Below are 20,701 nucleotides of genomic sequence, written 5' to 3'. Positions count from 1 at the left end.
AAATGGGAAAGTAGAACGTTTCAGGGACTGTACGTCATGAGACGTCACAGTCTAGACGTTCCAAATGTCTCGTGCTGTTTGAAGAGGTGGATCTTAAAATTAAGTGAACAATGCACTCGCCCAACGGTCGCACCGTCAGCATATTATCGTTGATTGATTGTGTCGATTTAAATGTGTAAAAATGTAATGGTGTTTGAATGTTACTGGTGTGATCACACAAACTTGTCACGTAGGATTTTTTTTTTAATGAAACGAGGCTATTGGTGTACCTGTAACTTACATCTCTTTCATATCGTTCTCATCAAATGCATGTTTGCTTTATTCATTGGATCTCCTTTGTAATTCCTGCATTTTGGTTAATTCGGTATTATAAACAATTTATTGCATAATAGTGAGGGAGACATAAAGATTTCTTCGCAAATGAAAAATCATATTTCTCTCGGGCGTTGCCTTCGGGGAGTATGATTTTTCATGGGCGAAGAAATCTTCAAGTTGCCCTCGGGGAATATGATTTTTTATGGGCGAAGAAATCTTCATGTCTCCCTCACTATCATGCAATAAATGCAAACTGTGAACTTGTCAACTGCGAAACACACAAAAGGGTATCGCTGATATCATACAGAGTGTATCATTGCCTTGATCAGGCCCATAGGAAGCAAATTCAGAGGTTTTTTTTTTTGGGGGGGGGGGGCACAGCCATACATTTTCAGTTGACAGTTGAGGGGGCACTACTACCATAAATTTCCTGACAAGCAAAAAAAAGGTCACCAACTACCAAAAATTCCTTGACAAGCAAAAAAAAGAAGGTTATCAGACGTTTCTATCGAGGTGGCACAAGCTATAGTATCTATGTCTACTATAGTAATCTATATATCGGCAAAATTATTGGGGGCACGCCCCCCCCCCCTCCCTCGGTTCCTACGGCCATGTTGATTAAATTTAGGGTCACTAAGGAAAGAATGTTTTGACTGGATGAATGGTCTGAAAGAACATGTGTTAACTTGTCGAGTCGGTAACACAAAGATGGGGTTTGCTTATAACCAGAGTGTGTCATGGTTTGATGCAAGGTCATTTGAACGAGTTCAAGGTCATCAACGGAGAAACAACATTCCTTAACTGTCTTTCTACTGGTGAGACATTGCAAGTTGATACCCCTTACAAGATTGCTTATAACCTTAGAATGTGGCATGACCTTGACTCAAGGTCACTTCTTCCTGTTCGCAGCTCCAACGGAAGACCTACTCGTTGCTTTGCAACGAGCTCTGCTCTAGTTGAATTTTCTTTTTCTTATATGTACAATGAAGGTTAAATTCTTATCTACTTAGTACTTACTTACTTTACATGTACTTACTAATTTACTCACTAACTTTGTTATCGGCCGAGTTGCATACCAATGTTAGTTGTTCAATTGTTATAATTTGTATGTACCCCTTTTCTGTCTTACAGGTAACGTACAATCAAAATATACATTTTGACCATATGTAAACGCCCTATAAGCTATTAACACAAGCAAAATTTATCGCTGTACCATGTAAGTTTACGCAGAACACGTTGTCATGTTGTAAATTTTGAATTTACCAGGTTGTAGTAAATACAAAATTTACAACATGACAACTGAAAAGGAATTGGATACCTAGTGTAGGATTGAACTTGCATGTAGCATTAAGACATTTTATTTGTGTTGTCACATGTAATATCACTTCTACATCTACATCTACATCTACATAATACAGCGTTCCATCAAACCTGATGATTATACGCTGGCCCTCCTCAAACTTCGTTTGGGAGTAATTGTTTTCACTTTGTAGAACAAATATTCCGAAAAAAAATATTTCCTTTTTAAGTATTCCTACATTCGAAAAAAAAATCCATGTAAACTACATGTTTCTAGTGAAAAGGAAAATTTGTCCTTGAAATAAAAAAGAGTGAAATTTGTTGGGTATGCGTATGCCTGGAAGGACAAAAAACGAACAAATTAATTCCAATGCCGGTGACAGATAATTTTTATTTGAATATTTCTTTTTAGTCCATGGAGGTTGGGGTAGGTGGGGAAGTTATGGTTCCTGTACCAGATCATGTGCCGGAGGAACGAAGACGAGAAGCAGACAGTGTAATAACCCTGCCCCACGGTACGGCGGAAATAATTGTCCTGGATCCAGCACCAGTAGCACTTCTTGTAACACACACAATTGCCCAAGTAAGAAAAATCTGATTTTTCATATATTAAATGTTTTCTGAGATACTATAAATGAGAAAGATTTTTCTTTTATTATTTCTTGATATCACCCGTGTAAACTGTATTGTGTAATATTAAGTAATTGTACTTAGCCTACCACATGCAGTATTACGTACATATTTGAGAAGTTTAAAAATTGATTAGAGCGAAAACTTTTGGGGGGGGGGGATTGTTCTTCACTTTAAAGTGTTCCTACAATTAGCAAAAGTTCTGATCGAATTTGCATGAAATCAGTGTACATTAAACATACAGTATATTGTGAAAAAGGAAATCGAAACAAACGAGTATATTCGAGGGATACCTTTGTCGTTTGCAGGAGATTACTGTCATATTGTAAATTTTGAAATTACCTTTGCCAATAGTCGCCTGCGTGACGCAGTGGTAAGAGCGTTTACTCTAAAGTCACGGAGAAAGGAGTTGATCCTAACATCGTGGGTTCGAATCCACTGCAGGACATGGAGACCGGTCCTTCGGATGAGACCGTATAAACCGAGGTCCCATGTTGCAGTAGGTGTTGGCACGAAAAAGATCCCTCACTGCTCAATGGTCCTAAGTTCCGAGTATAGGAATAAATTTGCAGCCTTCCACCGGCAAGTGGTGGCGTCTCCATACGAGTGAAACATTCTCGAGATGGACGTTAAACAACAAACAAACAAAACAAACCTTTGTCAATAAATACAAAGTTTCTTTTGACTTCCAGTCGGTTAATTCAGGATTTACAATATGACATATACTACGCAAGCAGGACGGCAGGATTGATAGACAGAAAACAAATTAGACACCTATTGGTATGTCTATACTCTATAATGCTATGCAGGCGACAGAAAAAGAAATAATTTTGTTTTCTCAAAAATCGCTTTATAGTCCATGGAGGTTGGGGTAGGTGGGGAAGTTATGGTTCCTGTACCAAATCATGTGCCGGAGGAACGAAGACCAGAAGCAGACAGTGTAATAACCCTGCCCCACAGTACGGCGGAAATAATTGTCCTGGGTCCAGCAGCAGTAGTACTTCTTGTAACACACACAATTGCCCAAGTAAGATGATTCTGATTTTTAAGCATACAGTGTTTTCTCTTATAGTTAAGATTGTTTATGGCTCTGTATTTCAAAAATTAACTTGATAAAGAGCATTAAATTTTCTCTCTAATACATTTTTCTCATGAAGTTAAAGTTGATTACTACCTAATTCTATCACTTCTTGATGATAATTTGTATGTAAAGGTGATTTTTTTTTAATCTAATATGATCCATAAGGTTTATTTACTTTGAGGAAAGGAAAACGAGATGTCAAAACAATTTTATTATGATGAACAGGGCCGTAGGAAGAAATGTCCGATCCGTAAATTAGCTTTCTGTTGCATAGTATATATGTAGGACTCCAAAGTGCGCTGGGACACCAAAGCCCGATGGTCACACCAAAGTCCGATTGTCTACGCAAAACCCCAATGGCTCACATGCAGTCGCCAAAGTCCGATGGCGTGACATGCTAGAGTCCGATGTTCGGTATCAATGTTCCAAAGTGCAAAGTCGTGCCACTGGAAAGTCTAATGATTTTAGATAAATACGTATGATTAGATTGTAGATTGTATTTCTTATTAAAATACACTAACCCTAATTTCTCAAGTGGGTGCGAGGTTAACCCAAACCCCTCGGGGGGAAAGGGGGGAGGGGTTACAAGTTGAATTCTATTAAGTCGAAAAGTGTGGAACAACTGACCTAGTAGATATTTTGCATGGATGGGAGCAAGACTAACCCTGATCAGTCAAATAGTTTTCAAGGACCTACCCAAAATCTCTTTGGTGGGTGCGAGACTAACCCTATTCAATGTAAAAGGACTAACCCAAAAATCTCTCGGTTGGGTGCGTTGCTATCCCATAAGCAGTGCAGTAGGGTGCAAGTAAAATCAGACACTACAGTCAAGTGTGTGCAAGGACATTACCTAATATCTCAGGTGGGTGCAAGCACTAACCAAATTGTATGCGAAAACTTAATCCTAAATTGTTGGCTTTTGAATGCTTGACAAAGGCGTCAAAGTTTGATGTCGGAATATTGTGACGTACCTCACAAAAGTTGATTGTTTGTTTCTCCGCACTATCGGACTTTGGTTTATCAGACCATCGCACTTTAGCGCAGCTTGTTTCATAGGAAACGAACAATCGGACTTAAGCTTGACCATCTGACATTGCCGTCGATATCAACACCAGATAATCAGACTTTGGCGTCACCATGGGACTTTGGAGTCTTACATATGTATCAAATTTATGGGGGCACGACCACCCCCCCCCCCCCCCTTCACAACGGTGCTGAACGTTATATGAAGGTAATTGGTGATTTAATGAGAAAATATACATTTAGTTCATGGAAACTGGGCGGCTTGGGGTAGATGGGGATCCTGTACGGTGACTTGTGGGGGCGGTAAGAAGGACAGATCAAGGACGTGTACTAACCCCGCCCCAAAGTACCTTGGCAGAGATTGTGCCGGATCGGGTTCTAGCAGAACAGACTGTAACACGCATCATTGTCCAAGTAAGTTCTGATCTCGGCGTTTTTCTGAGGTTTTTTTTACCCCAAAAATGATGTTTTCACTACGAATTTGTATAGTTATTGGAACAGACAATGTGATTTTTTTTTTAATTATTATTATCGAAATATTTTTTATTTTGCCCAAACATTATTTTTTTCATTTCATGTTGATAAATATCAATACATGTACTTTTTTAACATTAAATTTAAGACCTGTTTTATATTGCAACCCATGAGCGTCTCAGTTTTCATTTGATGTTTTACAATGTGTACATCTCTTTTATGTTTAGTTGACGGCGGTTGGGCGGCCTGGGCAGCCTGGACCACTTGTACTGTCACGTGCGGTGGTGGCACCAAAGACAGGTCGAGAACATGCACCAACCCTAGGCCTCAGTATCTAGGTGCAGACTGTCCTGGGTCCAAAGACAGCCGAACAACCTGCAACACACATCACTGCCCCAGTGAGTTTGAGAATTTTGCTTCAGTGACCCATTTCATAAAATAATTTGAGGTTGGAGACCTGGCACTTTGCAAACTTTGATATGTTGTTAAATGAACTAACATTACATAGATGATAAAAACTTAAAATTAATGTACTTATCATTTTGAGTATCTGTAGTGTTGAGACATTTTATTTGGAAATTACTTGGGAAACTACATGTATACTTTTGTTTGATATACATTCTACATCGTAATTTTTTAAGATACAGACATATACAGATATTTAATTGCTTCCAGTTGATGGAGAATGGGCGGGATGGGGCAATTGGGGCACGTGCACTGAAACGTGTGGTGGCGGTATACAAACAAGAAGCCGCACATGTACTAATCCTGCACCACAATATGGCGGAGCCAATTGCAGGGACTTTTCCTCATCAACACAGAGGTGCAACACGCATAACTGTCCAAGTAAGCAACATTTCACCTAGTCTTATTTCGTTGGAGAAAAATATTTAAATATAAGTTGCAATTGCACTTTCTATTTATTAAAGTTGATGGAGTCTGGGCATCTTGGGGACAATGGGACACGTGCTCGGTAACGTGCGGCGGAGGAAGACAGGGACGAAAGAGAACGTGCACAAACCCTGCACCTCAATATGGCGGAGCTGCTTGTCCCGGAAGTACCGACTCCAGCCAAACCTGCAACACCAATCCTTGTCCAAGTACGTTACAAATAAAAAAAATTGCCTCATTGCATTCACAAAATATCAAATGAAAACTAATACAACTTAAACTTTTTGCCTCTTAATTGAATAATTGATTATATAATATATTAACCTTTTTGGTATCTTTAGTCATACTACATGTATATTCATTAATGTATCTATTAAGAGGCAGTCCACCGAAAAACCAGGCAATGGGTGGCACATCGCATGTCATGGATTTTAATTATTTTTTGCATGTAGACTTATTAAAGCAAGTGTTTACACATGACAACATTAAAAAAATTTTAGTGCTCCTCTAGTCCTATTTTTGGTAAATGCTTAATTTTAAGTGCAAAAAGGTCAACATAAGGGTAAAAAAAATTACTACGTTTTTATTTTGTTTTATATGTAACAGATACTCAAAAGCTGGATGTGTCGATGAATATTATTTATAGCATAGACTCTTATCTTTTATTTTATTAATGAATAAGACTCCAATTTATACTTCTTTAGAAAAAATTATATGGTCCAAATTTGAGTTAAGCAAGTAACTTTTTGAATTCAGTATCCAATTTTCATTACGTTATAAAACCCAATACATTACAAGGACAGATTTTTTTTTCTTATGTTATTATGAATACAAAGTACAAACTTTTGAATCACTCAATAAAATCAGTGGGAACAGGTATATTGAAAGAAATAAAAGGAGTCAAATTTACCTCTTTTTTTTTTTTTAATAATTTTCCCAAATGAAACCGATCCCGACCGGAATTATATAAAGAAAAAAAATACTATAATTGTAATGTTAAATTTGGCTCTTTTGTTGTAATATGAGTAAAAACTTACTTGATTTATTTTTTTAACATGTTATATAAGTGGCAGGTGCCTTTAGTTTGATAAATTTGTTAATTTTGCATTATTTTCGATCGGATTGGGATCGGTTTTTACTGTAAATTTAGAAACATTTCCTAAATTTGGCTTTTCATTTTAATTTATCAGAAAAATATGCTTGTATTTTATTTCTTTTCAGTCAGTTAACTGTTTTTAAATGAGTGTAACCATAGATTCAAATTTATATATTATTTAAATTACTAATGTCTTTTACGTACATGAAGATTACATGTAAAACATCTGATTGAATTCTTAATAGATACTCGGTATTTTAAAAAAAAAGTATTTGTATATGCATTATGCAACAAATGAGAGCAGACAGCTTTCTAGCCTTATTATTTATCTTATTTCCAAGTAAAATTTCTTTTTTATTTCCTCAGGAATTAAAGAGTAAATTCTATCAGTGGCGAAATTAAATTTGCCTAAATACAGGAAATATTTTTATGTGTACAGTCTCGACTTTATCCAAGTTTTTTCTTACCTGTCATCTGTAAAGCCTTTTCCTCTTTTACAAAATTTGATTTTATATAAATAAAAAAATAAGTTCTTTCATATATAGTATCATTATTCAAGAGCCGATAAATCGCAAGCAAAAAGCAGGGGGAGGGGGGGGGGTCATGACATCATTATTTTTAAAAATTGGTTTCATGAACGTGAAAACATTTAAGAATTGGCCAACATAGTCACATGTTTAAACTCCATATTAAATGTGAGTGTGTGATTGTTTCAATCGCCAAATTAAAAAAATAAATAAGTAAAATAAGAAAAAAAAACCGAAATGTTTCACTAAACCATCTTCCGTTTTAGTGCCAAATTATAGTGGGGAGTTCAACAGTAGTTTAACTCAATAAATATATTTTTATAACTTATTTTTCAGGTTTTTTTTTCTTCTCATTTTTAATCGTACTTCGGATTGTTTATTTTGATTTGGCTGCATAGATAAATATATTTAAGTTTTTACAAATATCATGAAGTAAACATCTCAACTTCGTTGAATTAAGTGTTGCGTAAATCTAAAACATTCATCATTGATTCCCAATTTTATAAGAAATGTTCATGATAAACACTTCATTAATTATTTTTACGCATATCCTAGTAAATCAGTTTTAAAAAATAGTTCTCAGACATGTATAAAATTACTTATCAAAACGTCATCTAGCTGAGACGCCGCCCGTGTATAAAATACATTTTGATATTAAAATATTATTTAACATTTAGAATAATGCACTCTGAAGAGTAATTAAACAGAAAAAGAGAAATCATTTTTTTAAAAAGCTTTTTCTTTACACTTTTACGCAAAGAATTTACAAACTTCTCTAGAAACTTGTAACTATTTCATTGTGACGCAATATTAGTCAGGTATATGACGTCACTGATACATCAATGGAAACGTGGATTTAACCTGATAACAGAGCCAATTTTAATCTAAATATTACGTCTGGAGGCGAAAATGAATTATATTTTGAAAATGAATTATTTAGTTTTTTGTTTAATTATTTTCTTTAGTGTATCGATTCTAAATATTTCACTAGGATTCTGATAAAAAGGTGTTGAGCAGATTTACCGATGCCACGGGAGATAACTCTTGCATCGCAAAATTTTATAAAAACGTCCTTATATTTTGCCAGAAAACTACTATCAAAAGTGTTTTTCCCACCGATTTTATTTTTTAAACAAAAAGTTGAAATATTTCTAGATTTAGTCAAGTGTGAATTATAGTCCTGTTAAAAATGTATTAGAAATTACAGTTCTTTGTTTCTGACCTACATTCAATGGTTTATATAGGGGCATTCAAAAACACAAAACACAAGGATATTTTACTAAATAAACAATTATCAAACAAATCTTCAATTACATTATTCCTTTTGGGCTACATTGATATTGTTTTTAATAAAATATCAAATATTCCTCACATTCGATGTGCCGCCTATTAATACAATACTGCCTGGTTTTTCGGTGGACTGCCTCTTAATATCAGTTAAAATGTAGAGTGATTTTTTAGTCTTGTCAATTTGAGATGAGACAAAATCTACAAGAATTACGACATGTACAACTTTCAAGATAATTATTTGGTTTTTCTTCATTTTTTATGAGAAATGGAAATATTAATGATTATATAAGGCAAAGAATTGTGTAAATTTAACAAGAATTTTATCATTACTAGTTGATGGAGCTTGGGCGAATTGGGGATCATGGAAGACTTGTTCTGTTACTTGTGGAGGAGGAACTCAGAGTCGTGACAGGACGTGCACAAACCCGACCCCTCAACATGGCGGCGCCTCGTGTCCAGGACTAAGCACAAGCTCCCAGGACTGTAACACTCAAGTCTGCATAAGTAAGTCATTGCTTGGATATCAAAAGTAAAACTGATAAACTTTCAAATTTGATATAGAAATTGATGTAAATTGGATGCTTTTTACCAAATGCTTTAAAAAAAACACATTAAAATTGACAACTTTGAATGAAAATAATGTAGGATGTTGACCTCCAATATGGCAGTTAACCGGAAATAACTCTTCCAAAACTGGCATCTTTTGAAAACTATATTATTCTGTGTTACATTTTAATCATTGACCTTCTCGGATGTTTTGTCTATTTGACCATTCATCTGAATAGTTTATAACTATGAATGTAATAGTTGACGGTGCCTGGACCAACTGGTCACAATGGGGAAGTTGTAGCAAGAGTTGTGGCGGAGGTAGAAGGTCAAGATCTAGGACATGTGATAACCCGAAGCCTGCCAATGGCGGAAAAGAGTGTAGCGGAGACTCCGGAGACTTTGGAGACTGTAACCCAGACGACTGCCCTACTGTTCCTGCGGGCACCTATCAACAAGTGAGTAAATATTAGCAATAGCTTTTGTATAGGAACTCTTTAGTATTGGAGATACAATCTGAGCGCAACATCCTGGAAATGACTGGAATAGTTGATTTTGTTGGAAGAAGGAAGTGTGAGTAAAAAAAGCAAGAGATTTATCACGTACATATCACGTACACTCGATTTGACAAAAGTTAAAGATGAGTTGTGAGTATTGTATGAGGTTATAATGTTTGTGAATTCGAGAATATTGTAACCCCAAAACTCGCGAGAATTGGGCTATATCAAACTTCCACGAAAAAAGAGCCCACTCAAGGAAAGTTACTCTTTAGTCGCGATAAAAATTCTCACCTACTTGTTCTATGGCCTAATGCTAAAATCACCTAAACAAATATCAATTAATGTTAAATTTTTAAAAAAAAAGAAGTCAAAGGATTTGACTCTTTTGGACGTATTTTATTTTTTTTCTTGTTATATTGATATTTTTATAATTGAATTAGTAAAAAATTACAATCACTGTAAATACTGTTTGTAGCTGTGTCCCACTGGCTTTTTTACTTGTCAATCGGGATCGATGACGTGCATCCAGAAAGCGTTCGTGTGTGATTGTTCAAACGATTGTGATGATGGCAGCGATGAAACCACCGGCTACGCCGGGTGTACTAACGTGGAGGCTTGTATGGGAGGAGCGGGTAAGTGGGAGGTGGTAATTATTGAGTATGATGAGAATGTCGATGAGATTGATTACAATGATGATGATGATAATTAGGACAATGTTTGATGAGAATTATAAAAGGGAGTGTTTAATTACGCTGATTTTAAAATCAGTGACGATCAAGTTTGACAGTGTTTGACAGTGTTATTTAAAAACAGTAGAAAAGAAAACCATCAGCTTCCATTTATCTCAAATATTCAGTTAAGCAATGCTTTTCTTTAGAACAACTTACTGCTCAAAAGGATAATTTTATGAGGAAAAAAAATTTAGTTTTTGACATGAACCATAAGTCAGCTTCCATAAGACCATCCCTAGATCACTTCTATTGCAGAGTTACATGATATAATCCTATACAGTCACGTTATACTGTATCAAATGATATATTTCTGTCAGTTTGTCATTCGCATGACAAAATTTAACTTTTGAACTTAAAATTTGATATTATTTTAATTATCAAAATGTCATTTTCGTTTTTTTTTTTTCAGGATTTAATCTGGCTTCTTATATACTGATTATGACATCACTGGTCATCTCGGTCTTCCTGACGCTTTGAGGTAGATATTAAACAAGAAGTCTAGTATCCAGAATCACCAAAGAGAAACACATCTTTATCCCGACATTACATAGACATTCACTACGTTCTTCATAAGCTCTATTAAACCGTAATACTAATAAGGTTAAAGTTGTTGACAAAAGTTGTTTTTTTCTTTGATAGCTTTATATTAATATTGTTAATTTTTACATGTCTAAGTTACTTTCTTATCATTGGTGATGTTAAATCTTTCCCGTGATTTGTGTTGTTTTTCAATAAAAGCACGTTGTTTGCCGTGTTTGTTTTGTATGTGTGTTGTTATCTAGACGATTCGGAAAAATCAAATGTTTTTAGCATCCATAGACGACAACTCCCCTAAGAAACTGGTCCGCACTGCTCCTTGTGAGACTTTGCGGATCACAAACCCTTAGCTTGGGAAAGATGAGAAATACGTTTTATATAATAATCATGGTATTTTCTTTAAATAATTCTCTTTTTCAATAGATACTGCTTCCAAACATTGTTCCCACTGACATTTCTTGGTTAACCCTATAAGAGATTATTATTAATCTGTTGTTAATGTATTAACAGATCTCCACTTGCCTGAATAAAAATGGATCAATATCAATTAAGATTATTAGGCATTTTAATCCCTTTTTGGCACATTTTCTAGAGTAAAGAAAGGTGACAGGTCTAAATATCTTCGACTTTGCATATTTATAGACTGAACTCGTCGAGTGATTAATGGTGAAACGTGAGGTATATAAGGTTAATCGCTAAGAAAGAACTAGCTTGTAGTAGATTTAAATGTCTTTGTACTTTAAACCTCTTTTCTCAATACTAGATTAATCTAATGGTTGGTTTGCAAATAATTTGAAAAATTTATTTTTCAGTGGTACAATATATTATTTCATAGAGATCTGGTTCTAAATTTACTTACAGGAAGATAGTTTTAAAAAATACTGATCGAGGGATTTTGGCACGGAGTCAGTTACTGCTTTCACAGATTTTTTTTTTTTTTTTTTTTTTTTTTTTTTTTTTGCAATTTTTCTGCCTAAAACTATAAATTTACATCTATAGTGACTGTCTCATATGGGCATTCTTCTGAGAAGTGATAGCGCAAGGTTATTTGTAATTTGGCTGATTCTTAGAAGATGTTACCTTTTTCGTTTCCTCTAATAAGCATGTAATTACTTGATTTTAGAAAGTTTTGTTTTATCTGTATAGAACACACAGAAAATTTATAACTTAAGGTAAAAAACTGTGTTCACGTAATACACGTTACCAAGTGTCATGTTAGAGAGAATTGAAACCTGTAATACAGATCCTTCTCCATTGATCATGTCAAACTAGTACCTGTTGAGCGACCAAAAAAAAAAACCAAACAAAAAACAAAAAATGGCATCGTATGATGAAAATTGCATGTACCAAAAACGGAAGATTCTGACCAATTCTTTAGATATACCATGGATATTTCAAAAAGAATCTTGTATGTTCAAAGTGAAAAAAAATTCCCAAAATCAAATTGTATTTGTGCCCCCTTATCACAGCTCATGACCAAGATGAGTTTTTTTTTCTCATTTTTTTCGAAAGTACGTCATATACCCAAGTCCAAGGTCATGAAATAAAAATAATGGTACCCAAAGAAAGGACTTGTCCCAAGAAATACACGAGTGAAGTTTGAAATCATTATATAGCATCAACCATTCAGAATTATTGCCTAGGTTAAAGTTTTTCTAAAGAAGGTCAAACTCCAAGGTCAAGGTTATGAGGTGAAAAATAGTTTTACCAAAGAAAGGTGTCGTCACTAGGAAACACGAAGCCCTAGCACCAACCGTTGAGAAGTTATTGCCTAGATTAAAAATTTCCAAAAGAAGGTCAAACTTCAAATTCAAGGTTATGAGGTCAAAACCAGTTTTATTATGGGGAAGTAAATGCAAAACATACACTATATATACATATACAACACCATATAGAAGTCACATTTCTGTGAAAGTCCTGGGAAGTGAAAATAATACATGTAAATTCCAAGGTGCATTTCGATGTGTCCAAAAACATGAATTATCATTACGTACGCAATTTTTACTCCCTATCTCTCTGTATATATATATATATATATATATATATATATATATATATATATATTTATTTACATTTGCAAATATTTTTCTTAGATGAACCTATTGAAAAGAAAATATGTTCAATTCTGTATGAACTTATTAGGGGGTCAGAGGTCATGGCGTGACCGAATCACACAGCGAGATAATATCTTGTCTACATATTTCTGTCACGGTGACACTGGTTTCGGAACTTCTAGTTCTAAGCCGTTAAAGCGATGAAAAAGATAAAATTATTGAAACATATATGTTTTTTTCGTTCAACAAATGATCATTAGTTCTTTCTTCGGTGTGAAGAATGTGTTTAATTAGTAAAAAATCACGCTTACCTTTTTAACCCGAATTCCTCTGAAGGTATGTAAACTGAAGACGATACCACCGCTTTTGACTTCATATATTTAGAACTCATACAATAAAAGTAAGATTATTCTCAGTAGCGATCATGGTTTTTTTCATTATGAACAGATATTTCCTGAACTGGACTGCTGAACATCAATGTAAGTATTCAAATCTTGGAGCGAGGCGAACTCTCACGACCAAACAGCTTCTAGGTCATTGCGCGTCACAACATAGCAATACGGCGGGCCGTTCGTGTAATAAATGCAGTTCTTTTCAGAATTTTCGTCTCAAATGTAAATAAAAGTAATAAACAACAATGTTAAAAAGTTCACTGGGAAATGAACTTGGTTGGTACGTGATCAAATCTTCTGAGAAGCCCTTCGGGCTTCACAGGATTTGATCACGTGACCAACCAAGTTCATTTCCCAGAGAACTTTTTAACATTGTTGTTTATTTCTTAAATATATATATATATATATATATATATATATATATATATATATATATATATATATATATATATATATATATTTGAATTGATGTTTTAAGATTTACTGTTCGCACCTTTGCTATCGAAGTGTGACGATCCGCTCCTCTTTCTCCCAAGTTTCACCTTTGGGTGAAAAGAGGAGCGGATCGTCACCCTTGCCTATACCTTAAAGAGCATTAAAAAGAAGGATAATGAAGAGAGACTTGGAGAAAAACGATATGTTAACAGTGATGATCAAATGGTCTATTCACGCAAAATTTTTGCCATTAAATTACTTTATGCTGATAATCTGAAAAGCTACTAGATTGGATCCGTATAGCCAGGCCCGTAGAACGCGGGGGGGGGGGGGGGGGGGGGGAAGGGTCTGCCCCCCACTTTTTCTGACTATAGTATTTTGCTATAGTAAATCTTCCTTTAGATGCTGGTTGCCCTCCCCACTCTTTGATGTTGCAAGGTCGAGCACTGGCAAATTCCAGAATTTGGACAGTAAATAAGAGGTTTTTATTGCCTGTCAGGCGTATAGCACCCCCTCAAACTTCCATTCCTCCTTTTTTTTCCGCATAGAATATGTGAACAAAACTCATGAATGTTTGATTATCTGTACAAATGACAATGGCCTTAACCAATTCAAACCCTTTTTTCTTTGGTCTGTAGCGTATACCATCTGTGTAACCATTTCTATGTCAATGAAATATATAGAAAAAAAGTTTTGTAACAGATGAAAGGAAACATTAAAAGAAAAATAGTCCGTCAAACTTAAAAATAGTACCACATGTCAACTCTGCATGAGACATGTTTCATACATGTAAGACTTGTGAATTTAAAAGCTACTTAAATCTTAATTTTATCGGATCATCAGATTACAAATGCATACACATATTTTAACCCACAAAGTGCAAGAGTACTATTTAAAATTAATACATATGTACAGGTCTGTATTTGAAAAAAAGGCTACAATAACAAATTCTAATGTTATGTCGTTTTGACTTGAATTGGGGATATTCCCAAACGTCGCAATAAATGATTGTAAATTGTTCAGATATAGGAGAAAAAAATATGAAGTATGTCCAACATCAATCATTAATAAACATTTTTTTTATAAACTAATTGATTAAATTATTGTCAAAAAACAATTCGTTACGTTACATCCAAATAATAATTGATACACTCAGATTAAACGGGTTGTTGACTAATTATACATTTTCTTCGCGGCAAAGTCGGATGTTTTATCTATTCCAGTTGCACTGCAATTATGAAATGACTTATTAGATGAAATTTTGTCTGTTATGTGTATTGGAAAAGCTCAATCGTAAAGCTGAATATCCTACGGTAATAATTAATTTTGTTCTGGTCTCTTACAAGAGACTTTAATAAAGCCAGCGATCGGCACTTCCCGGGCATAGCCATACTATTGTTTTCGAGCAACATAACGATTAGTTATTATCCTTATGGAAGCTCTAAACACTGCTGAAAACTCTTTTTTAGACTTCAAGAAAATTGTATCACATAAATGTGTACTTTTACATGTGTACAGTTTATCTAGTACATGTAGTTCAATAACAACACAGGGTTCCTGTCATATTTCAGCAGGCCGAATGTTCAAAGACTTAATTAAGAGAACAGAAATCACTGGGAAAATACTCATATTTATGTACAAATATTTCCAATTACTTTATTTTGGCGTTATAAAATGTTAGAAATATTTCATTTAATTTCAAATTGTGTCATTTAGTGTTCAGTTCCATTTATTTCACATTATCAAATGACAGTTCACTCTATAATTACAAATAACTACATGTACATGTACCATTGAATTAGTAATCTTCTGTGAGAAGTGTTCATCGTACAAGATTGATACTAATCTAAAATCAAAGAGGCTAATACATGTACACCGTTTACATTAACTACTTGAATACATTCAGGAAATACCAGTATAGTTCTATAAACTGCAAAAAAAGCGAAACAAACTTTTATACCAGAAGATGAATGCAACAGATGGATTAAGGTTAATCATTTTGTTAAATTAAATAATGCAGTTTAGTCCTCGAGCACCTGCTAAGGTCGAAACTCTTTCTCTACGATCCCTCTTTTTCTTGGGCATAATTAAAATTTTACTTGGCAAATGATCTATTTCGTTTGAAAAAAAAAAATGAATGTAAACATACACATATTTTTTTGGTTGTTTGCAAACCATTTTTTTACGGTATAACGGTAAGCGAATCGTCCAAATGCTCATAAAGTAAAAAAACTAAAAGTTTCACAAACTTGTACCAATATTCAATCCCAAAAATGGATGTTTAGAAATATTCTCAAACTTTCATGGGCCTAAAAAATTAAAGGTTGGCACCGATTTGAAATCGTTTTGGCATTGAAGATTATTGCGATTATTAGGCTCAGAATAATGACGTCAACAGGTCAATCAAAGTGCGTCGTATAAAACGTTGGTACGAGTGACCCTACCTCTCAATAAAATACAAAAAGTGTGAGGGTCCAGATTGGATCAAAGGGTATGGAGAGGATTTTTTATCATTTTGATTTTCTAGTGAATTCTGAGTGATGTATTTTGATAGAGAGAATAAGTTCATATTGGAGTTAATGATATTTACTGCGATTTACTTACTTTTCGATTTCTCTTATGCATTCGGAATAATTTTTTTTCCCCATTATTCCTCCTAATGAAAAAAGGACAAGGGGATATGATATTTTTAATTCAAACTATCCAATAAATGTTGAGTACATTATATTGTCATCGGATGGAAATATCTAGTAAATTATGTGTTATTTGAATATTGTTTATTTTTTCTAAAAGCATTTCCTTTGTTAAAAATTATTATGCCATTAAAAAAAAAATATTTGGATCTTTTTGTGCATGCGTTGAAATCGGAAAATCTGGCTAGTCCCAAAGCAATTTTCAATATTTTCGTCTATATATTTGGGGAAAAAGGTGGTTCAAAAAATTAATTTGAAGGTAAAATTTTGCTTATATTTGAGGTACTAAATTAAAAATCACGAAAAAATCAATGACAGAATGAACTGATGTATGTTCTACCATTTGGAGAAAAATATATCGCAGGAAATCCAACTTTATACTCAAGACAGCGAGGGAAAATACAGTGAATATTTAACAACAAAATCCATGCATTATTTCTTCAACTAAATTTGCAAAGGAAGTCGACATTGTTTCATTTAGCACTTCATCATGTTGACTTGATGCAAATCTTATATTTTGAAAGAACATGGCGGATCTTTTTCGACAAATCGATTTTTAAAATTAAAATCCTGGATTTGCAACTGGATATTATTACATGTACTAATGGTTACAGTGAAGAGAACATTGATGCTGACAAATATTAAAGAAAGATTGTTGGATTTATCAATACACGTACAACTGTTCCACAAAGTAGACTGAACTGTATGCGCCAAGTTTGAATGACATTTTCTACAGTGTGGATTTGAACTGAATGCGTCAAGTTACGAGTAATTTGGAAAAATAGTTTTTTCTTACAAGTGGACGAGAAATGAATGTTTAAAGTTTTGTATATTAATTGTTGAAATTCTGATGATCTATCTTCGGTGAATGGATCTTGGTCCCGTGACTATGATATCTATAATGAAGGGAGGGAGTTAATTGTATACATACATTTTTTTCCTTAATTTTCAAAGATATATATATATATTTATGAGAATTTATAAATAAATCTTGAAGATGGGTATTCCCCTTTTCTTCTCCATTTCCTTCAACCCCTTAATTCTATATTCAAATAATTAGAGGCTTGATTGAAAATTGTTATCAACACTGAAAAAAAATCATCTTCATAAGAATTCGTGTGCTAAATATTGTTTTCAAAAGCCAATCTATTAATTTGATAAGGTTTTTCTTCCACATATCATTTCTTTATCTTAAAATTCAATTGGTCAATTATATTTCAAGGCAAAAACCAGTCCCGGACTGCAGCTCTATTGCCTTTGCAGAAATGGGGCTTCTGAAGATTAAATCGGTAGATATATTTTTACTTCATGATACATGTATCTTTAAAATGACAATACGATTGGACAAATCGTTGAAGAAACTTTAATCTGAAAAAGAGTTTATATAATTAGTTTTTAAAAAAAAAATTAAAGAGAAAATGAATTTTATATGAGGAATTAGAAAAAGAAACGTAAAAACCAGAGAAGATTTTGTGAAATGAAACACTTCTTCTTTGTACTCATAGGTATTCTACAGGGTCTTGCAATTTGCATTGGTAATAATAGCGCTCGTAGTGCAAGGTGAGTATTTTTAATTTATTTTTACAAATGGAAAAAATGCGATATTAAAAATGATAATTCTGCATATTCCTGGGAAAAAAAAAGAATTGTAATGTAATATATTATTTTTCCACTTTGCATCGTCTTTCATTTTCGCAGCAATTCTTTGCAAAAACAAATTCTGAATTCATTGAAATAAATAATTTAGAACATCGAGTCTCTGCGATCACCTGTACCTCGGGTTGGACAAAATATGGCGAAAATTGTTATCGACTCTACACGACACGGCGGCCCTGGATGGACGCCCTGAAAGCTTGTCAGACGGTTTCAAGCAGCTTGGTGGATATCGGATCTGATGGCGAACAAAATTTCGCTCACAGTGAGATTTCTTTTATGTCAGAGTATAATATGATTTGATGGTTTTGAAATGAAAGTTGTCGAATTTTCCATGCACAAAAAGGAAACAATTTTAAAAAGACATCTATTTTAAATGTACCTATGTTTTATAATGTATATGGTATGTAATGTAAATTTATACCTCCTTACTTGCAGACCTTGCGAGAGGAAATGAGTTCTGGATCAGTGGGTCAGATTCGTCTACGGAGGGTCAGTGGCTCTGGTACGGCAGTCTCCAGTCCTGGGGGTACACAAAATGGAATTCCGGTAAGTATTTTTAAAATAACCAATCAACCAGCTGTCTACATTTCGTAAAAAGACATGCAGATGAAATGCCCTGGGAGGGAGGGAGAACTCTAAGATATTGCAGAAAAAAAGCAAGAGGATTCGTTGAATTTCTAAATATGTTATTCTGGCGAATTAAGAGCCCCCCCCCCCCCGCCTTTGTGACTAAAAATATACATATTAAGATTAAAAAAATAAAATTTTTGTTGTTAGATATTTCATTTATCATTGGTCCCTCAGACCCTTAACCTCCCCCCCCCCTTTTCAAGAATCCTGGATCCGCCACTGTGTTATTACTTTTAATATGTACATTTTATAAATCTGAAATCTATGAGGATTTTTCAGGAATGTTTACTACTCTTTAATGACAGGCGAACCAAACAACGCTGGTGGTGAAGATTGCGCCAGTCTTTTAACAAGCGGGAGATGGAATGATTACCCATGTAGTCGTAGCATGGCGTACATCTGTGAACAAACAAGTAAGGAATATTCGATAGACTAATATCATCCGAGATTTCTCGACTCTTTGTCCCCCGCTTTCGCTGAAAGCGGATAGGTCTGCCTGTTCCTCTATCATTGTTTGTGTTTAACAGTTTACTTTCGTCGCCCGCGTGGCACATTGGTTAGAGCGTCTGCTCTAGAGTCGCGAAGTAAGGAGTTGATCCTTACGTCGCGGGTTCGAATCCCACCGTGGGACGTGAAGACCGGTCCTTCGGATGAGACCGTATAAACCGAGGTCCCGTGTCGCAGAAGGTGCTGGCACGAAAAAGATCCCTCACTGCTCAATGGCCGTAAGTGCCGAGTATAGGTCAAAATTTGTAGCTCTCCACCCACAAGTGGGGCGTCTCCATTTGAGTGAAAAATTATCGAGAGGGACGTTAAACAACATACAAACAAACAGTTTATTTTCTGGTCATTGTCTTAAAAAATCCTCTGATTTTGCTATCAAAGTTTACGTCATAACTTCAATTCTTTTTGTGTTTTTTCAATGACATTTTTATACTAGTATTATGTCATATGACTTAAAGGAAACTCCCGTTAATTTTGAGGGCAAGAGGTAAAAGGTCAATAACAAAAAAGTCATACATAACATAAAAAAATATATTTATATATAACACGTTTATTATGAAATCCTTACCCACAGCTGCACTGAGAGCATGTGATTCCACCTGGAGTTTCAGGAACGGTAAATGTTACAAGTTGTTCACATCTAAGGTCACGTGGTCAAATGCTCTGAAGACTTGCCAGGCCAACTCAGCTAACCTGGTAAATGTCCAAGATTCCGGCGAAAATTCCTATGTGTATGGTAAGTGCGGTGTCATGTGGTAAATTTTAATTTACTAGGTTGAGGTATTGCATTTACCCTCACCTAGTAAATTCAAAATTTACAACATGATAACGGTATTCTGTTTGTTTAAACAGTGAGGTTTTTATTCGCCAGAAAAACGATCAAAAATATTCGTACATAAAAGTCATATAAAATCGATTTATTAATGGCGATTATTCAATGATTATATATGTCCAATTTTATCGAATGCCATCTAGCTGATTTAAGTACTATATCATGGTTGATCTAGCTTAAAACTTACTTTCTCAAGAAAATACTCCTTCATTTTGCCTTTGCTCTGCTTGATAGGATTAACAAGAGGAAATCATATTTGGATGGGGGGCTTCGATGGACCAAAGGAGGGATCGTGGGCGTGGACTGGGGGTACATTCTCCTGGAGTTACACTAACTGGAATTCAGGTTAAAATTATAAAATTGTAATGTGAAATTTAATTTGTGTTTTGCCAGTTAACTACATGTATTTGATATTTTCTTCCATTGAATGGAAAAAATGAGGTCATTTAAACTTTTTTTGTCCTTATTCTTGACTGCCCTTACCATACTTGAATTTACTTTAATCGTATAAAATGTACTGTCAAAAAAGAACATGGAATATATAAAGTTATCAGTTTGGCATTTA

At 34.5% G+C, this 20,701-nt stretch overlaps 1 protein-coding gene across 1 annotated transcript in view; it reads left to right on the top strand.

Annotated features, from left to right (window-relative positions):
* The window catches only part of LOC133187001 (SCO-spondin-like), an 88,098-nt gene that overhangs the window by 28,056 nt on the left and 39,341 nt on the right, over nt 1–20,701 (top strand). Inside the window, 4 exon segments of the mRNA XM_061322377.1 lie at nt 3,101–3,271; nt 5,752–5,922; nt 8,960–9,130; nt 9,434–9,599. Coding sequence (XP_061178361.1) covers nt 3,101–3,271; nt 5,752–5,922; nt 8,960–9,130; nt 9,434–9,599 — 679 coding nt within the window.

The sequence above is a fragment of the Saccostrea echinata genome, unplaced genomic scaffold (assembly GCF_033153115.1).
Source record: "Saccostrea echinata isolate AGI-Se365-2 ecotype Australia unplaced genomic scaffold, CSIRO_AGI_Sech_v1 ptg000014l, whole genome shotgun sequence".
In the NCBI taxonomy this organism is placed as follows: domain Eukaryota; kingdom Metazoa; phylum Mollusca; class Bivalvia; order Ostreida; family Ostreidae; genus Saccostrea; species Saccostrea echinata.
This window is presented reverse-complemented; position numbering and strand designations above follow the sequence as displayed.